Source organism: Microcebus murinus, chromosome 10, assembly GCF_040939455.1.
Source record: "Microcebus murinus isolate Inina chromosome 10, M.murinus_Inina_mat1.0, whole genome shotgun sequence".
Taxonomy (NCBI): Eukaryota; Metazoa; Chordata; class Mammalia; order Primates; family Cheirogaleidae; genus Microcebus; species Microcebus murinus.
Window position 1 is genome coordinate 93,212,739 of NC_134113.1, and position 15,568 is coordinate 93,228,306.

Here is a 15,568-nt window from a genome sequence, read left to right on the forward strand (position 1 = left end):
TAAAATATTGCTTCCTGCCGACTTCCTGTCTCTTTCTTCTCAGGATCTTGCAGCTCCCTGGTCCTCTTGTAAATGGGTTCCTTCTGTTCATGGTCCACCCCAACCCATGTTTCTTCCACTAAATTAACCAAAGTGGTCAAAGAAACAGAGATTTCCATTTTACTCCAACAGCTCTATGTTCCCTATTGGCTTTTCCTCTTCAGTTAGGTCTCTAATCAAATGATGCCTCATCAGAGAGACCTTTTGACCACCTTATTTTAAAATAATCACATTGGCCAGGTGTGATGGCTCACACCCGCAACCCCAGTGCTTTGGGAGGCTGAGGCAGGAAGGTTGCTTGAGGCCAGGAGTTTGAAACTAGCCTGAGCAACATAGCAAGACCCAATCTCTACAAAAAAAATTTAAAAATTAGCTGAGTATGGTGGCATGGTCTGTAGTCCCAGCTCCTCAGGGTTGCTCGAGGCCAGGAGTTCAAGCTTAGAGTGAGCTGGGATTGGACACCTTGACTCCATGAAGGTATGAGGCAGATACCATATATGCCTGGGCAATAAAGCAAGACCCTGTCTCTAAAAACTAAGTAAATAAATGAAATAGTCACATACCTGGCCTACCACACACGCACTGTTTATGCCCTCATCTTGTATAGTATTTATTACTACTGAAATTACAACTGAAAAAAATGTGTGGATGTGTACACCTGCACATGCAACTTTTAAAAACTTGAACATGGTTTGTCTCTCCACTAGAATATCAGCTCTGTGATGGCAGGGATCATGTCTATTGTTTTTTGTTGTTGTTGTTTGTGGAGTTTTTTTGTTTGTTTGTTTGTTTGTTTGTTTCGGTTTTTTGATACAGGGTCTTGCTTTGTTGCCCGGACTACAGTGCTGTGGTGCCTTCATAGCTCACTGCAACCTCAAACTCCTGGGCTCAAACCATCCTCTTGCTCTAGGCTCCCAAGTAGCTGCGATTACAGGTGTGTGCCAGCATGCCCAGCCAATTTTTCTATTTTTTGGAGAGATGGCATCTTACTCTTTGTCCAGTTAGTCTGGAACTCCTGGCATCAAGAGATCCTCCTGCCTCAGCCTCCCAAAGTACTAAGATTACAGGCGTGAGCTACTACACCTGGCTATGTCTATTGTTTTCATTGCTGTATCTCTACCACTCACTATAGTGTCTGGCATATATTGGTTGATCAATAAACATTTCTGAATGAATTAATGGAGAATCAAAGATAATTATATAAATTAATTTAACAAGAAAATAATATTAATGTTATAAATTTAGATATGGAGGTATATAAGCACCTAATTGGAAGGGAGTTCCAAAGTTCTTAAGGTATAGTGATTCTCAAAGGATGGTCCCGGGAAGCCTCAGGGATCCCTGAGATTGTTTCTGGGGGTCTGAGAGATCAGAATTATTTTCAAAATACTACTAAGATGTTATTTCCTTTTTTAACTCTCATTCTTTTGCAAGTACACAGGGGAGTTGTCAGAATACTTGACATGTGATATCGCAACAGATTGAATACATACGTGGGTAGGAAAACTTCATTCTCTTTGATTAAGCTAGATAGTAAAGCAAAACATCTAAAACAATGCCACTATTCTCATTATTTTTTTTTTTTGGGAAAATAGTTATTTTTATAAAAATATATTAGTTAAGATGTAGTGAGCTCATTATTGTTGTTGTTAAATTAATGTATATTTTAAGATTATATCAGTTTTAATTTCTAATGTGATAAATATCAACAGCTATAACCAGCATCACCAAAAACTCTTTGAAGTCCTCAGTAAATTAAGAATGTAAAGGAATCCTGAAACCAAAAAATTTTAGAACCGCTATTCTTTTTTTTTTTTTTTTTGAGACAGAGTCTCGCTTTCTTGCCTAGGCTAGTGTGAGTGCCATGGCGTCAGCCTAGCTCACAGCAACCTCAAACTCCTGGGCTCAAGCAATCCTACTGCCTCAGCCTCCCGAGTTGCTGGGACTACAGGCACGAGCCACCATGCCCGGCTAATTTTTTATATATATATATTAGTTGGCCAATTGATTTCTTTCTATTTTTATAGTAGAGACGGGGTCTCGCTCAGGCTGGTTTTGAACTCCTGACCTTGAGCAATCCGCCCGCCTCGGCCTCCCAGAGTGCTAGGATTACAAGCGTGAGCCACCGCGCCCGGCCAGGAACCGCTATTCTTATCCATCATTTGGTCACCATGAGGATTTAAAGTAAGATACTAATATGAATCAAAAGAAAGCTCAGATAGCAGTCTTAATTAATATCTGACCAAATGAAATCTAAGGCCCCAAAAAGTGTGTGTGTGTGCTAGAATCTAAGACAAAAACATACAATGTGTATATACACATATCATGGGGAAAGGACAGTATACACTAATAAAAGGAAAATTGAATAAGAAGATATAGTCATAAAAACATGTGCATTTGATTCTGTGGTCTCAAAACATATAAACAACTGACTGAAATATGTAAATAAATGGATAAACCTAATATTATTAGATATTTTAACCACCCTTTTCAGAAACTTAAATCAAGCAGAAAAATAAGCAGAAAAAATCAAACACATAAACAATAGAAATAATGATCTCAGACTTTTCATCTAGACAAAATCCATTCCCAAGAGAAAAGGAGTAGACATTCTTTCGGCACATACACCGAACATTTACAAAAACAGGTCACAGATGAGGTCATAAAAGAAATTTCAGTACATTCCCGAGCACCACAATCACAAAGCCTATATTCTCAGACCATAATGCAACAAAATTAGAAATTAATAATAAAAGAATGGCTTTGAAAAATTCCATGCGTTTTCCATAAAATTTAGGAAATAGAACTAAATGATTAAACACTGCTTGTCTAAATTTGTGATAGAGATGGAATGTACTTAGAGGGAAATTTTTAGTTTAAATTCATTAAAAAATAAGGAAGACTATAAATGTGAATAAGATTGTCCTCTGGTGAAATTGATCAAGAAAAAAAGGGAGAAGATATACAGAAAAGGGAAAATAGCCACAAATACAATCATGAACATTGGCTTTTAGGTTATTAGACTTGATGCTTCAAATTAGAAGCCGATTGACAAATATGGTAGGGTGCATTGAGGAACAGGTCATTAAAGTCTCAGGAATGGCATTGTGGAAATTAGATCTCATGTTCTATACGCACTTTGGCCACTGACTAACAGTATGACTTGGACAGGTAACTTTATCACGCCATGCCTCAGTCTCCTTATGTATAAGGATGGTTGCCATGGGGCTCAAATAAGGTGTGGAAAAAGGCACCATAAATTTTGCAAAGTTCTAAACTGCAACATCATGATTAAAGGGTTGTTCCCCATAGATTAATCAGAGTTGTCTCAAAAGAAACTACACAGGGCTCACTCAAAATAGTAAAACTCTGGCTCTCTGGAATATAAACAACCAGAGTTAGATGAATGGGTTGGTGAATCGGCAGGGAGTTGGAAATGGATGTGACTAACAACAGTCAATTTTGATTCGGGATGCTCTTGTCTGTTGATTATACAGTAAGGATAATTTTGTTCCTTGTGTGTTACAGAATATCATGAAAAGAAGCATTGTAACAATTTTCAGAAAATTACTAGTCCTCTAGAACTTGTTTTGCTGAAATGAAAGGTTATATACAATGTCTAATTAATATCAATGAACATTAACATTACATTAAAATAATATCAACAGCTAATATTTATTGAGGCTTACTTTATACAGGCACAGTTCTAAATATTTTTAAGTGTCTTAAATCATTTTGTGCTTTCCGTGGCTCTATGAGATAGATAACTATTTTTACCACTCCCACAGTCATTTTATAGCTGACACTTCAACACTTGTCCAGTTACCCAGCCCAGGCTAGAACCAAGATATTAGCCCTGGCAGTCTGGTTTCAAAAGCTTCTGCTATTAACCACTGTATTATATTCTACAGCCACGATGTTGCTTGCAACTACTGAGCACCCAAAATATGGCCAGTCAGAAGTGAGTTGCACTGACTACGTAAAATATATTGGATTTCAAAGATGTAGTACAGAACAAAAAATAATGTAGATAGCTCATTAATATTTTTGTATATTAATTATATGATAAAATAGAAATATTGTGGGTATATATAGTTGTATAAAATATATTACCAAAATTAATTTCCTCTGTTTCTCTACTTTTATTTATTTATTTATTTTTTTTTATAGAGACGGGGTCTCGCTATGTTGCCCAGGCTGGAGTGCAGTGGCTATTCACAGGCGCGATCCCACTACTGATCAGCACGGGAGTTTTGACCTGCTCCGTTTCCGACCTGGGCCGGTTCACCCCTCCTTAGACAACCTGGTGGTCCCCCGCTCCCGGGAGGTCACCATATTGATGCCGAACTTAGTGCGGACACCCGATCGGCATAGCGCACTACAGCCCAGAACTCCTGGGCTCAAGCGATCCTCCCGTCTCAGCCTCCCGAGTAGCTGGGACTACAGGCGCGCGCCACCGCGTCCGGCTGTTTCTCTACTTTTAAAAATATAGTTACTAGAAATTTTTAAATGGCACATTATAGAACTGTTGGACAGTGCCCCTCTAGAAGTGCAACAGGGTGTTATGTGACATACCAGCATCGAGGTAGAACTCGTTTCATGCTTGTGGACTCACTCTCAGGTCCCTCATCCCTGTGTATGTGAGACTAGTATATATAGATTGAAAGGAAGTCACTAAGATACACTAGCAATCATGCTCTTTGGTCTAGTTCCCGAACACCTACCTCATCCAAGTAAATGTTAAGTGTGTCAATTCCAGATTCAACCTTCTTCACCCGTGGTTGCTGGAGAAGCTGAATAAGAAAAAGGAAAAAATGAAAGGAGACTAAGAGCCAGAGCCTCCCTATCCCCAGGAGTAATCTTCCAAAGCTCTGGCATGATCAAAGCAACAATGTACATACTGTGAACAAGGTAGGAAAAAGGAACCAAGACTATCACAGGTTCCATTTCACATATCTATGCATCTTTGTACCCATTTAGATAACCTAATCATGAGGTATGTGCATGCCCACGTGTGTGTGTGTGTGTGAATGCCGTGATGCCCATTTCACCAGCTTTTTGATGATAATGGTAGGTCCTTTTTCAGCTAGATAAATGAAGAAAACAGAAGCAACTTACTAACTGACTGGTGCCTTCCACGGGACTGAACCCAGATAGCATCTTCACCTCCACGATAGCCATGTTGGAAGAGTTGCGACTCCCCACATAACTGAGGGCAAAAGGAAGCAAACATGTGAGCCTATTATTCCAGTGCACTCTGCACCCCCAACACACACAGACATGCACACACATCCCAACCCAACCCCTGTGGCCCAGGTACACCCCCCCCCCACCTCCGCCACTCAGGCATGCCTCACCTGGTGTGGATAGTGAGAGGCAAAGATCGAGGCAGAGTAGGTTGCTCACATCTAGCTCTTCCTGTTTCCACGCTAAGACTAAAGGCCTCCATCATTTTAGGAGGGAGGATATTATACCTCAACACCGTCTAGTAGGAAGAAATAGGTAACCAAATCAGAAGTGGAAAAAGCTTTAAAGATTGTACAGTTCAAACTACTTTTCTTACAAATAAGATAAAGAGAAAAGGCTCTACTTGAGGTGAAGATGCTCTCAGGCTCTCCTTCCCAGTGTACACATCTTCTCCCGGATCTCTGCTTACCTGCGCATAGATGCAGCCCTGGCCGGAGGCCTCCAAGGTGTACGTTCCAGGGATGTTGGGCAGAGCCTCCTGCTGCAATACCAGTCGGTTGGCGGATTGTACCTTGAAAGTGCGCTGGAAATTCTCAGTGGATTTTACGGCCAGCTTGACTTCCTCAGATGGCACATAGGCAGTAGTGGCATATTTGGCAAGAGCTTGGAGAGCAACTACAGTATCCTGAGGAAGATCACCAAGCTTATGCTTACGATTTTGTGAGCCATTGGAGTTAGCCTTAAACAGCCCTCTAACCCACATATCTGATTGTTGTTAGCTGGTTTGGATGGTACCTCTTTTTTTTTTTTTTTTTTTTTCTGAGACAGAGTCTCACTTTGTTGCCCAGGCTAGAGTGCCCTGGCTCAGCCTAGCTCACAGCAACCTCAATCTCCTGGGCTCAAGCGATCCTCCAGCCTCAGCCTCCTGAGTAGCTGGGACTACAGGCATGCGCCATCATGCCCAGCTCGTTTTTTCTATATATGTTAGTTGGCCGATTAATTTCTTTTCTATTTATACTGGAGATGGGGTCTCGCTCTTGCTCAGGCTGGTTTTGAACTCCTGACCTCAAGCAACCCGCCCGCCTCGGCCTCCCAGAGTGCTAGGATTACAGGTGTGAGCCACCACGCCCGGCCGGATGGTACCTCTTTATGTATTTAGAGAACTGCATCCACTACCTCTGGGGAAGCTAACGTAGAAATCATAGGTATCTTGCTTGTATAGAAAATCACCACCAACAAGTTATTACTGAATGTCCATAGGTTACTTGGCTAACCTAATAAATTCATATGCAGAAATCAAACCTAGCTTCAAAATGGGTCATTGCTAGAAGCAAATGAGTAACTGTTTAGTATATATTTTACAGTTTCCATATTTGGGGAGGAAACAGCAATAACTTAGTAGTCCTAGAAACTGCACAATCTATGAAGTCAATTAACTGTGTAATGTGTCTTCTATGTCAGTTAGAAAGAGTATCAGGGATCCTAGGAAAGACTTTCCGTGGTTAAGGCTTTAATAAGCCTTAATAATGGTTAAGGCTTCTTAACCATTATTCATGGGATAACATTTTCACCCGGGGAATAAGACAGATAGACTGTCATAAGAGAGCACGGTATAGTGAAGTTTGAACCCTTTCATTCTGAAAACATGATGTATATAAATTACAACAAGGGGAAAGAAAAAAAGAATGAGGTGTTCAGCAAAATTGTCCTATCCTGCTTTACATTATAAAAATTTCTGCATGCTTGACACTATAAAATATCTATCACAGAAAAACGGAACCCCACTTCTTTATATCACAAATGAAAAAAAAATCTTATTTAGACATCATCACTGTCCTACAAAATAGGAAGAGAGGTTGCCCACCCTGGGAAAGCAGTGAACAAGTTATATCTGTGCAGCTTGACCATTCACCAACAATTTTGTGTCTGCTCTGTGAATAGGAGCCAGAGAGGCCACTACCGCTTGAGCATACGGGAACAGCTCAAGGAAAGGGACCTCACCATCAGCTGAAAAACCAACATGGGAGACATGTGGTATGTGACTTTTTGTAATAGCCAAGGATTTTATTGAAAAACTATTCTGACATATACCTATCACTGAGAATTCTAAACACTTCATCCACTGCTTTCCAAAAATACTATTATACAATTATTTAGGGATGAGCAAAAAGAAAGGAATCTTTCCTGATCTTTGGCTGAGAATTTCCCTGAAATAGGAAGTCATAATGCCATATAATTTTTAAAAATTCCAATTAGGTCATTACTGTATTTAAACTCAGCACTCTTAAAATCTTTACCAAACATCAAAATCTATTCATTCTTTCAGGTCTAACTTACATGTTGTATCTTCAGTGAAATTGACCTTAATTTCAACAAATCAGATTATAATCTCTATGAGGACCAGAAATACATTTTCTCGACCAGGTGTGGTAGTTTACACCTATAATCCCAGCACTTTTGGAGGCTGAGGCAGGAGGATCACTTGAGGCCAGGAGTTCAAGACTAGGCAGGGCAACACAGCAAGACCTCATCTCTACAAAATATTAGTCAGGCTTGGTGGCACACTCCTATAATCCCAGCTACTTGGGAGGCTGAGGCAAGAGGATCACTTGAGCCCAGAAGTTGGAGGCTGCAGTGAGCTATGATGGTGCCACTGCCCTCTAGCCTTGGTGACAGAGCAAGACTCTGTCTCAAAAAAAAAGAAATATTTTCTTATTTACTTCTATATCCTCATTGAAGTGATTTAGATGTGGTAGCTATTTAATAATATTTTCAGAACAAATGAATTAGTAACTACTCTGTTATAATCTGAAATAATTGTTTATGATTCGAGTTTATCATACAGTTCTACCCTTTTTTTCCCTACTGCCACCCCACTAATTCGATTTTTCCTTATCCCTAACCTAGGCAAATGAAACAGGCTCCTGATCTCTTCAAGCCCAGTGTCCCTCTCCTCTAAATTATTCCATATACCAAGAGACAGATTAATCTTTCTGAAACAAAGTTGAAAAAATTAATAGGTCTGTAGAATTAGATACAAACTCCAGTCTGCCATGCAAGGCCCTTTGGGACATGAACCTATCCTACGATTCCAGCTTAAATCCCATTATGCTTCAGCTAAACCAGTTTTCCCAACAACCATCGAACTTTTGCAAGTTAATGTTTCTATTATTCATACCATCCTCTCTTCATTTCCAGAGTTGCCTACCAAAATTTTACATATCCTTTTAGATCTATGTCTAATGCCATTCCCTTATGAAGACTTTTCTTATCTCTCAAGCTGATGTGAGCTCTTTCTCCCTTTTGAAGCTCAATATTGTGTACCCTCTGTACCTTTCTTTTTTATTTTTATTTATTTATTTATTTTTTGAGTCAGAGTCTCACTCTGTAGCCTGGGCTAGAGTGCTGTGGCATCAGCCTAGCTTACTGCAACCTCGAACTCCTGGGCTCAAGCAATCCTACTGCCTCAGCCTCCTGAGTAGCTGGGACTACAGGCATGCGCCACCATGCCTGGCTCATTTTTTCTATATATATGTTAGTTGGCCAATTAATTTCTTTCTATTTTTGGTAGAGACAGGGTGCTCTTGCTCAGGCTGGTTTTGAACTCCTGACATCAAGCAATCCGCTCACCTCTGTACCTTTCTTAAGTTATGTAACCAGGTCTTGCTTTGTAATATATAGATTGTCCTTGCTTTTCTTCTAGACTGTAAACTTTTTAGTGTAGAGACCATATCTTATTAGCTTTCTAATACCTGAAATAGCAGGAAAAGGAGATATGCCCACGAACCCTGCTCTTATATTTACAGATCTTAATGGGCTTTCTAATTTACTAATATATAAATTTAGCTATAATTATATGTCCTATTTACATGTAAAACATGAATCTCATGATGTTTCATACTCTACAAGGGAAGAAAATTAAATACACTACTTGTGTACTCACATGACCCAATTTTATGAATCCTTCTATCTATCTATATCTCTATATAAACATATATATTTTTTTAAAAAAGAAATTCATTAAATCAGCTTTTATTTGCATTTTTTTTTTTGAGACAGAGTCTTTCTCTGTCACCCGGGCTAGAGTGCCGTGGCGTAAGCCTAGCTCACAGCAACCTCAAACTCCTGGGCTCAAGCAATCCTCCTGCCTCAGCCTCCCAGAGTGCTAGGAATATACACACGAGCCACTGCACCTGGCCCCTTCTATATATTTTTCACATGCTTTTTCTCTCTAGGACCCTGGACTAGAAGGCAAGGGCAATAGCTTTTCCTCTGTCTCCACACGGGATCTGACTCTATCTGATAAGTGGCCGTGGGACGGCAGGCTGTTTACCTGAGTGGAAGAGAAGCCCCCATATGCATTGCGTTGTTTGGCCAACCAAGCCACTATACTAGTGGCTTTGGCTATGTCCTTTTGAGTGAGGCTGGGCTTGATAAGGTGTGCCAACAATGCATATGCTGTGAGTTCCACATCTAGGGCCTCGGGCTCAGACCAAGGACTGGCATCCGGTGACCGAATAGGTTTCTGGCTCCAGTGAGTGGATTCCCCTGTGGAGAAAGAAACATAACTAGGAAGGTCTTGGAAGGAACTGCTTTTCCCATACTCACTTTGTAAATGCTGCATCTTAAAGCAGAGAGAGTACCAAGCAAGAATTAATCATGGGTTGAAATAATGTATTTCTCAGAATTAGCTGTTTAATTGACCCTGATGTAAATGCAGGAATGTGTGTGTGTGAATGTATGCGCGTATACAGCTACACACAATTCTCTAAGGGAAAGCTGGGAGTATCAATAAAATGCTCCTGCCTCCAGCAATTACATAAAAACCACCCTTGTTAATTTATAAATTCTGATGATAATGGAGATAGGAAAGTAGAAACTTTTTATAAGTCTGTGTTTGGAGTCATTTTCTTGGCTTATAAAATTTTATGAATTTCTCAGCATGTATTTTACTTAATCAAAAGTTTGTCATATTAAGTAGAACAAAAAATGGCAAAACATATGTAAGAACTCTAAGAAACCATAGAAGAAACAGTAATACGAACAATTTAAAAAATGTGCTTAGGCCAGTTGCAATGGCTCATGCCTGTAATCCTAGCACTCTGGAAGGCCAAGGAGGGAGATCTGCTTGAGCTCAGGAGTTTGAGACCAACCTGAGCAAGAGTGAGACCCCATCTCTACTAAAAATAGAAAAAATTAGCCAGGCATGGTGGCAAGTGCCTGTACTCTCAGCTACTCCAGAGGCTGAAGCAGGAGGATTGCCTGAGCCCAAGAGTTTGATGTTGCCGTGAGCTAGGCTGACACCATGGCACTCTAGCCCAGGCAACAGAGTGGCCTGTCTCAAAAAAAAAAAAAAAAAAAAAAAAAAAGGGCTTAAAGGGTAATCCAATGGAATATGAGACCGAAACAAACCTCTATGACAGCCAAAATGACAGATAACAGATAACTTGAAGAAAAAGAATTTAAAAAATAGACTGAGAAGAGTGGAAGTTAGAAGTCTAATTAAATAGAAATTTAGAGATAACAATCCACAAGAGGCAATCTAATTGGAAGAACATAATAGGGATCATATGAGCTTGAAATACAAGATACTGGAAAAGAGATAATCCCAATAAATCAATATACATGGGACAGGTATATTCCCCCACTGTCTGAGACTCCTTGACTGGTACTGCTTACATGCCAGACAAAAACTAGCCTGAGCCCATATGACAGGACAACCCAGCAATGACATTTATATAAATGAAAGCTGAGACTGAATTTCTGTCTGAAAATATAATTGTAATATGCAGCTAGGTAAATGAAATGTATTAATAATTAATTTATATACAAGATCTATCATAACTTCGAATATCATTCTAAATACATCCAAAGTGACCAAATAACTTTCAAAGATCTCCAAAAGGGTGATCTCCACGATGCCAATATATTTTCTGACTAGCTTCTACCATGTAGTTTCTCTTCACGTTAAAAGTATAACAATGCCCTTTGAGGACTTACACATTCTTCTCACAAAACTCCCAAGATGATTTTATGACTTAACAACTTTTACTAAAATGAATCCTAGAGCTGAATAAGTGAGAGAGGAGACTCGAGTAAATTATAGACAGCACACAGCAGATTTTCACAGTTCCCAAGAAGTCCTAACAGGACCAGCATACCTGAGACGACAGCCTGTTGATCTAATGTTTTCAGCAGACTGTTTCTGGTGTCCATTTCCCCAGCCAAGGAGAAAGTATAAGCCAAAAGAGCCTGTGTGTAGAGGTTGGTGGTGGAGGTGACGGAATTCTTGAGGCACTGCAGTCCCCGACTCACCATTGGGTCCTAAAAAGTGAAGATGAAGAGCATAATTTATAAGGATTCCCTATAAAATGGGAAGTAATAAGGAAATCATCGTATCCTCCTTGTCCTTAAAAGGGTGAAGAGGGACAGAGACACACTAATGTCTCCAGGAATAGGCAAGACAAGCAGGGCATATAGAGAAGGAGCCGGGAACACTCACGTCTGTGGTCTTCCCCATCTCCAGCAGCGCCGCCGTGATGTACGCGGTCAAGGAGGTCTCATCATCAACACCTCCCTAGAGGGAAAAGGGAGACGCTAAGTCAGGGCAGCGGTCAGCCCAGCACGTGCAGGAATTATGTGCAAACTGCAAAAAGGCATCCCCTCTGAATAGATGAGTTATTATTTTTATTTTATTTATTTATTTATTTATTATTATTATTATTTTCTTGAGACAGAGTCTCGCTCTGTTGCCCAGGCTAGAGTGAGTGCTGTGGCGTCACCCTAGCTCACAGCAACCTCAAACTCCTGGGCTCAAGCAACCCTCCTGCCTCAGCCTCCCGAGTAGCTGGGACTACAGGCATGCGCCACCACACCTGGCTAATTTTTTCTATATATATTAGTTGGCCAATATATTTCTTTCTATTTATAGTAGAGACGGGGTCTCGCTCTTGCCCAGGCTGGTTTCGAACTCCTGACCTTGAGCGATCCACCCGCCTCGGCCTCCCAAAGTGCTAGGTTTACAGGCATGAGCCACCGTGCCCGGCCGAGTTATTATTATTGTTATTTTTTTTTTTTTGAGACAGAGTCTCGCTTTGTTGCCCAGGCTAGAGTGAGTGCCATGGCATCAGCCTAGCTCACAGCAACCTCAAACTCCTGGGCTCAAGCAATCCTTCTGCCTCAGCCTCCTGAGTAGCTGAGACTATAGGCATGCGCCACCATGCCCGGCTAATTTTTTCTATATATATTAGTTGGCCAATTAGTTTCTTTCTATTTATAGTAGAGATGGGGTCTCGCTCTTGCTCAGGCTGGTTTCGAACTCCTGACCTCGAGCAATCCGCCCGCCTTGGCCTCCCAGAGTGCTAGGATTACAGGCGTGAGCCACCGCGCCCGGCCCCGAGTTATTATTTTTAAAGTGCTCCCTTCTGTAGGCTTTCTGTAGCCCCAAGCCTCCAGGACACACAATGAAGGCAGAACAGGCTGGACTTTAGTAACTGCACAACCTTAAACAGTGGCCTACAGGAAGTAGCATTAGGTCTTCAGTTTAAGAAACCCAAGAGAAGGAGTTAGAAGGATAAGAGGTCAAAAAAAAGGGGGGGGGGGTAGAAATGAGCAGAGAATCTGAACCTCCTCACGTGCAATTTCCCCCAAGTAGCACAATGCTCAGCCCCTTCTCCATGGGTGAGAAAGACCTCTCCTGTTTAATGCCTTCCCCCACAACATCTTAGCAAAATTTAAAAAATATCTAAATTATCTTCATTCTGCAGATAAGAAAACAAACACTTAAAAAGATTAAATCGCCTGATCAAGGTTGCACAGCTAATTCACAGCAGGACTGGGATTTGACCTCAAGGAGTTGAACTCTGGAGCTGGAGCTCACAGGCCAAACCACAGAACTTGACTACACCAGGGATGGGTTTCCTGACGGCCTGGCCAGATCTGGTAAGGGAGGAGAAGGAAAACCTCTGGAATCTTGCTCTAGTCAAGTCCTGTCTTGTACTTCTCAGGTTTATTTCACACAGTGTCTAAGAGAAGAGGAAGACTTAGGGGAGACTGATGAGATCTTTAACGAGCAATACCAATGAATCCTACGGTGAGAATTTTTTTATGCTCAAGATTTTTAATCCAGGCCCTGCAACAGCAATGTAAATGATCTCTCTAGGAAAGTTTGTACAAATATTTCTTTCATTGGGTGTGTTCTGGATTGAACGAGCTATTCTGCAGCATCTATGCCTCCCCCGTGTTTGGGGCAGTCACAGGCAATGTAGCAAATGGGTGAGAGCAGCACCTCTGCAGTCCAACTGCCGTGGTTCAAATCTCAGTCCTGCCACTTGTTAGCATGCACCTTTGGAAATTTACTTAGTCTCGTGCTTTAGTTTCCTCACCTGTAAGGTGGGGTTAATAATGGCATACCAATACCTACCTCACTGGTTTGTTGTAAACATTAAATGATATCAAATAAGCAAAGTGCCTAGAACAGTGCCTGGGACTGAATAAACCCTTAAAAAAGACACTGGGTTGCCTACTGGTCCCCACCCCAGGAAATGGCTTTTCATGTGGGTTTGGGGAGAGAGTAATTTGCCCAGAGATCTTCTAGTTCAGTAGTCTCAAATTTCAGTGTGTAACAGAACCATTTGGAGGGCTTGTTAAAACACAAATTACTGGCCCACACTCCAGTCTCCCAATCAGGAGGTCTGGGCTGGGAGCCAGAATCTGCCTTTCAAATGAGTTCACAGGTGATGCTGATACTCCTGATCTGGGGACCACGCTTTGACAACTACGTTCCAGTCCATATTCCCATTCCACAGACATGAACACTGAGGCCCAGGATGGTCACCCAGAGCCAGGGCTGAGACCTGAAGAACACTGCCTCCCAGGCCAGTGCACTTTTGCTTCTGCTCAGAGGTGTGAGCCCCTCCCAAACACAGCGGTGGGCCGCAGGCCCGGGACAGACCGCACCTTCATGGCTGTGTGAAGGAGCTGTCCCACATTGGCATAGCAGCCGCTGGGGAGCTGGTTTCCCGCCATCCACTCGAGCGCATCCTGGATGTTCTTGTCATCAATGAAGATGAATTTCTGAGCTTGGCCAAAGCATTTTGTGACAAAGGCCGTCAGCCTACATGAGTGAAGAGGGAAATGTGGCATGAAGGGGGATGTCAGGTGAGGCTGCAGTAGTTCTGTGGCTTATTCTGGGGTGTCGTTCCAGAAGAAGAGTTGATGAAACATAATGCCGTGGGAGGCCTAGAAAAGGGAGGCACTAATGGGCATTCATGAGGACAAGAACTGGGGAGGCACAAGGTGGGGGAGAAGAGGGAGGGGCTTGACCATATATATGAGGCTGAAAAACAGGATTAAAGGTAGAAGACTGCAAGAAAGAATGGGGCGAGGGGAGAGGTAGAGGAATAGTTCCAGAGGGCTCAGGAATTACACCCTGGATTACAGAGTGCACTGGGAATCGGGCCATATTACCATGTGTTTCCATTTCCATCTCTCTCCCCAAAGGCACTGTAGGAGCCATTGCTGTGTTTGTACGTCAGCTCCTTCTGGTACCCTGGGAAGCCAGACGTGGTTGTAAATCACAGTGACAACTTCAAAAACACCCCCATGCCTTTCAAGGATGTGGGATCCTTCAGGGGCTGGAATTTCCCTGTGTCTTATCAGCCCATCATACTCCCTGGAGGAGAAGAGTGTCCAGACCTACTCACCTATCTCCAGGAAACCCACTGCCCGAGACCTGATGTCCCCGGTCAGCAGCCCGGCCTTCTCCAGGTACTGCAAGACGTAGATGATGGGGGCAAAGAGGACCATGTTCTGCTCCCCACAGCCACTGGGCATCTGCACCAGACTGTCCAGGTTCTGCAGGGCTGTGCCCATAATGTCTCCTGGGATCCAAAAGGAGAGAGAGAGCAGGTGGTGGGAGAAAGAAGACGGAACCCGAAAGAGTTATCGTCATTTATTTAACATACATATGTTAGCTGTCATTTAGTGTGTACCCACAACATGCTCTGGGGAGACAACAGTCAGTCAAACAGTCACTACCTTCAAAGAGCTCATAGTCAGAGATGCAAACAATTATACAGTATATTTCAATTTAATTCATTATGGACGATTCTAATATAGTACTACATATCACCTTGGGTCTGTACAAGGTGCTGGCGCACAGAGAGGTGCATAGGCCATCTAAGGGAGTTCAGGGCTTTTAAGAAGACATGTCACTGAACTGATCAGTGACATAACATCCTACAATACTGAGCCTCACTCTCTAAATTCCTCCACTGCATATAAATTCATCACCCTCCACATCACCAAGTCTCCCAAACACACAATCCTGAGACTCTTCCAA

General features: G+C 42.0%; 1 protein-coding gene across 1 annotated transcript in view; it reads right to left on the reverse strand.

Annotated features, from left to right (window-relative positions):
• A2ML1 (alpha-2-macroglobulin like 1) overlaps positions 1–15,568 on the reverse strand; it is a 40,470-nt gene that overhangs the window by 2,003 nt on the left and 22,899 nt on the right. The window contains 10 exon segments of the mRNA XM_076007856.1: positions 4,764–4,832; positions 5,158–5,248; positions 5,397–5,524; positions 5,696–5,911; positions 9,560–9,774; positions 11,388–11,550; positions 11,729–11,803; positions 14,185–14,341; positions 14,695–14,776; positions 14,931–15,107. Coding sequence (XP_075863971.1) covers positions 4,764–4,832; positions 5,158–5,248; positions 5,397–5,524; positions 5,696–5,911; positions 9,560–9,774; positions 11,388–11,550; positions 11,729–11,803; positions 14,185–14,341; positions 14,695–14,776; positions 14,931–15,107 — 1,373 coding nt within the window.